Source organism: Alosa sapidissima, chromosome 10 (genome assembly GCF_018492685.1).
Source record: "Alosa sapidissima isolate fAloSap1 chromosome 10, fAloSap1.pri, whole genome shotgun sequence".
NCBI classification, from domain to species: domain Eukaryota; kingdom Metazoa; phylum Chordata; class Actinopteri; order Clupeiformes; family Clupeidae; genus Alosa; species Alosa sapidissima.
Genome location: NC_055966.1, coordinates 21,505,602 through 21,510,121, shown reverse-complemented (window position 1 = coordinate 21,510,121; position 4,520 = coordinate 21,505,602). Strand labels below are relative to the sequence as shown.

Here is a 4,520-nt window from a genome sequence, read left to right as displayed (position 1 = left end):
ATATGTCACCCAGTCGGCTCGTTAACCCAGTTGTGAAACATTGCTAAAAACTGGGCAGCCTCGAAGGACCTCGAAGGGAGGGTTTTGGCTCGGCTTTGGCTTATCTTAGCTAACGGGCTGGTATAAAAGAGAAGGGCCAGCAGGCGAGACAGAGTGGACGTGCTGCTACAGCACTGATCCTCCAGACCTCCTGCTCAAAACCTCCTCCTCTTCTTCTTCTTCCTTCTCCTCCTCCTCCTTCTCTTCCTGCTCCTTCTCTTCCTGCTCCCCTTCCTTTTTCCCATCTGCAGCTTCCTGTGGATTACCCTTACATCTACTCAACATGGGTGTCGCATACAGCGTTGGAGAGTAAGTTGCACCAAATATAGCTGTATAGCTGGGATTGGTGAGATGCCTGTGAGCTGGTCTATAAAGTAGAGAAAAGCTTAGTGGTTCTGAAGCATTGTATGAGACTTCCTTGTTTGCATTAAAACTGCAACCCTATAATTGAATCATCACAAAAGCCGTTGGGAGAACCCTCACAGGATTTTATATATGATGTCCTATCATGGTGAGAAAAAAATGGAAAGGGACCTATTCCCAGAAGTATCCCTTTTGGGGGAGGATGATGGATTTATTTTTAGCGTTGTGCAATTTACTGGAAACTAGTTAAACCTCATCCAAATGCTGTATCTGATGTGAACTGAACAAAGTATGGAAACTGAAACTGTCGCCTTGTACTTCCATTCAACTGTGTTTTTGTTAGCTATGGATTTAAACAGTCCATGTGTTGTCTTTTGTCACAGGGTGGACCATCTTTACACATTTTTTGTACAGTGGTCACCAGATATCTACACCAAGGGCTCCAAAAACCCGGGCTTCATTGTGGTGGAGGATGACCAGCTTGCAGTGATTGACAGCCTGCACGAGAAATCTATCCACAAAACCTGGGAGGTAGGTTGCATTAAGTGTGCTTTATTGTTACAACCTCCCCAGAGTAGTAACACAACACAGCTTTTAGGGAAGTCCATACATGGTACTTCCTTTGGGTCTACACCAACCTTTTTTTTCTTTCATGAGAAATGAAAGTAAACCACATAGATTCTGATGAAACAAGGTAGAGAGATATCCGGTGTGTATTTTGCCAGGCATATTTAAAGCAGTTTCAGGGTGCCCTTCACACATGCTGCCTATCAACAAAAGGTATACCAGGTTTATAGTATTCATTAGTATTACACCGAGGCATCAGTTACCATGGGACCAAAAGTGGAGAATGTTAGGATTATTTACTTCGCAAAGAATGGTGACGAGCCATTTGTGCAGGTGAGTGTCGACAAAATAATCCTTCCTTTGAGCGAAGCATGCTTTGATTTATTCTCATTTTAAGAGTGCTGACTGCTTCTAGTCATGTGGGGAAATATAACATAAAAAATGACGTTAGTCCGCACACTGAAAACTCCTTATAAAAAAGATTTTAATCACCACATGTAAAATCTTTTTTATAAGGAGTTTTCAGTGTGCGGACTAACGTCATTTTTTATTTCTGAAGTATTCGGGTCCAGCACCTGTTTGAATTTGGATGTGTGCGTTCTTTTTTTGTATTTTTTTTGTATTTTTTGGGAAATATAACATAGCCAGGACAATTGTATATGTATCAAAACATTTATAAAGTGAATGTATTTTATCTACATTTTAGTTTAACTAAACTAAATAATCATTTAACTAGTGTATGCTTATGCTGTTTCAAGTTTAGTTCTCTCTACTGTCATCTCAGTTATATAGGCCTACAGTATAGCGTCTCCTTAGTTATACAGACAGATGCTGGTAACCAAAAATGTATAAGCATAGACTTTTCTTTTGTTTGGTGTATTATATCATAGATTGTTGTAAAACCAAACATTTGTAACCAAGACGCTGTTACTGTAACTGTTTTCTCTAGATCATCACTGCTAAAGACCAGAAGCGCAGACAAAGCTTATGTAGCTCAGAAGATGAACAGCCTGAAGATCTACTGCCCCAGCTCAGAGAGCACAGCCAAATACTACAGGATCAACACCTTGAAAGAGTAAGTTATTCCTCCCTCTCAGGTTTTGGTCATCTGGAATGCTACTAGAATGTTACTTTTATACTCTGAGGTGTTGAGAGGTTATGAATCAAGTCAGTTATTATTAGATTTATTTTCAGATGTGTTGACATCTATCTATTGGCGTCTATTTATGTATTTAAAAAATCTCACAGATATTTATGGAAAATGAACTGACTGTATTTTATTATACTTTAGCTGGTCGCCCACCTACCTGCTCGAACTCAAGGCTATCCATGGCGACTGGTGTACAGTACAACTGTGCATGGCACCAGCCTCAGAACGCTCTACAGGAATATGGCAAGCGTAGACAGGCCTGTGCTCTTAGTCATCAAGGACATGGAAAACCAGGTAAAAATCTCCATACTTTATCAACCTCGTCTTTGCCCTTTCAAGTTTCAACTGAATTTATGTTACAAATAAGTGCTGCATCAGTACCACCCTTTATGACAGAATGATTACCTGTACTCTTTGTTTTACTCATCCACACATAATTAATAATTTACTTAGCACACAGCAACACCAAAAAATATCCAAATCCTAGTGTTCTCTCATGTATCAACTGTTTGGGTAAAGAATGTGTGCACCCTTTCTGCGCAGGTGTTTGGTGCTTTCTCCTCCCATTCGTTCCGAGTGAGTAACAGCTGCTATGGCACAGGAGAGACTTTCCTCTACAGCTTCAGTCCAGAGTTTAAGGTAGTATAAATGCAGAGGCTACATTCTTTATCACAATTGACTTTATTTTCACATACTGATTGCTTCATGTTTATTATAGTATTCGGAGATGTTTTTGTTCAAAGTGGACATAAACATGACTTTCATATTCATACAGGTGTTCAGCTGGACAGGCAAGAATTCCTACTTTGTGAAGGGTTTCATGGACTCTCTACAGTTAGGAGGAGGCGGGTGAGTAACATACCACACAGTCATTCATTCCATCAGTGTTTGTGGCAATGGGAATTTCCTGTTAACGGCTTTTTGGATCATATTTCACTCTTACCTTTCTCCTAATCTCCTCTAGAGGGCCTTTTGGACTCTGGTTGGATGCTGATCTGTGCCGTGGCTCCAGCTATACGTGCCAAACATTTCACAACCAACCTCTCTCCACCCACCAAGACTTTTTCGTGCGGGAACTGGAGGTGTGGACATTCGAGTGAGAACAGAGATCACTATCACCGTTGCTGACTGCGAATAGTACTAAAAGACTGAGATGATGGTTGTGAAAACTAACTCGGAACACAAAGAGGGGGTTTTTAGCCGTGTTTTTAAGTTGTTTGCAACCACTGGTTGGACATGCCAATTGTAGCAGCTGAGCACAGAAGAGAGCTGACAGGGCATTCTAACATCAAATCCTTTTTATACTCTAGATTTCTCCAGATGTTCAGACACAATCCCTCAAGGTACCTTACAGTAACGGTAAACTGTGAGGCCGAAGCGGGTTACTACTCGCTTCTGGAACCACTGCACACTACAATTGTGTCTACTTTGCACTAAATTCCAGTGGTGCCTTAGCTAGCTGACAATAAAAGATCTGAGAATTGTTTTGACACTCCCATACTTATTTTCCACACTGAGGTTGTCCGTAGATGTGTCTTGCGCATTTCCTGTGTGTCATTTTCTATGTATTATTTAAAAGCATTCCTTGGATGAGGTTTCAGTCCAGGAATTCTATTTTTATACCTTATCCTCCTTTAGTGATCATTGTCTACCTGTATAATGTTTTACAGTGTTAGCACTATTGATCCAAATAAAAGGAGATCCTGATAACAATGAGTGGATGTCTCCTTTCCTCTTATTGCACATCTACTGGACATAAAAAGTACTTATAAGAGTGAAAATAAAACTGAGATCTCTGCTGCTCTGCTCTTTCCTTGAAATATTTGAGCTCAATGTAACATCAATATGAGAGCCTATTTCTCATTAATTTGATCTCAGAAATAGCCTTCGTCTAGTCTCAGCCCAAGTCTACTTTAAATTCAACCTAACAAGGGGTTGCACATCTTGCCATGTACCACTGGGTTAAGATCATTATAAATAGATCTCAAAGTATTCTAACCATGTACCTGTGCAGCGTTTATGAGTGTTTTCTCTAAGTGGCAGTCAGTAGCCTTCCTCTTGTTCAGGACAGCTTACACCATTGAATCATATCTGATGGTCAGGAAGAAGAATATCGGCATGCTACTTTCCGCAAGTTCACCGCTGAGAGACCACGGTGATGTTAGCCTACTGCAGAGCTGAAATAGGAAATATTAAGGCATGTATTGGAGTGTGCGTGCGCACGCATGCCTGTGTGTGTGCTTGAGGAAGGGAGATAGGCAGCTTTTATTTATTTGTTAGCCTACATGTATGTCTTGTAAAATAAGGTAACATTATCATAGCTACATGATATTGATTGAATCGTTAAAATTAGGAATGTGCAGGTTGGGTCGGGTTCAGGTCGATGTTAAAGGCATATTTT

General features: G+C 40.5%; 1 protein-coding gene across 2 annotated transcripts; it reads left to right on the top strand.

Annotated features, from left to right (window-relative positions):
* Positions 1–191: 191 nt before the first annotated feature.
* LOC121720627 (nuclear receptor coactivator 7) lies at positions 192–3,835 on the top strand. Of its 2 annotated transcripts, XM_042106939.1 has the most exons (7): positions 192–348; positions 786–933; positions 1,919–2,044; positions 2,261–2,413; positions 2,663–2,758; positions 2,895–2,968; positions 3,084–3,835. In XM_042106939.1, the coding sequence occupies exons 1-7, from the start codon at positions 323–325 to the stop codon at positions 3,217–3,219; spliced, it is 759 nt and encodes a 252-aa protein (XP_041962873.1). In that variant the 5' UTR covers positions 192–322; the 3' UTR covers positions 3,220–3,835. The 2 variants fall into 2 exon arrangements, with proteins under 2 accessions (XP_041962873.1, XP_041962874.1); XM_042106940.1 differs by lacking the exons at positions 192–348; positions 786–933 and adding an exon at positions 1,096–1,302.
* Positions 3,836–4,520: the final 685 nt, after the last annotated feature.

Coding starts and splice junctions, on each gene's coding strand:
- LOC121720627 (XM_042106939.1), top strand. CDS start 323: ATGGGTGTCGCATACAGCGTTGGAGA. Junction 2,045..2,260: donor AGGATCAACACCTTGAAAGA/GTAAGTTATTCC, acceptor ATTATACTTTAG/CTGGTCGCCCACCTACCTGC. Junction 2,414..2,662: donor TCAAGGACATGGAAAACCAG/GTAAAAATCTCC, acceptor CTTTCTGCGCAG/GTGTTTGGTGCTTTCTCCTC.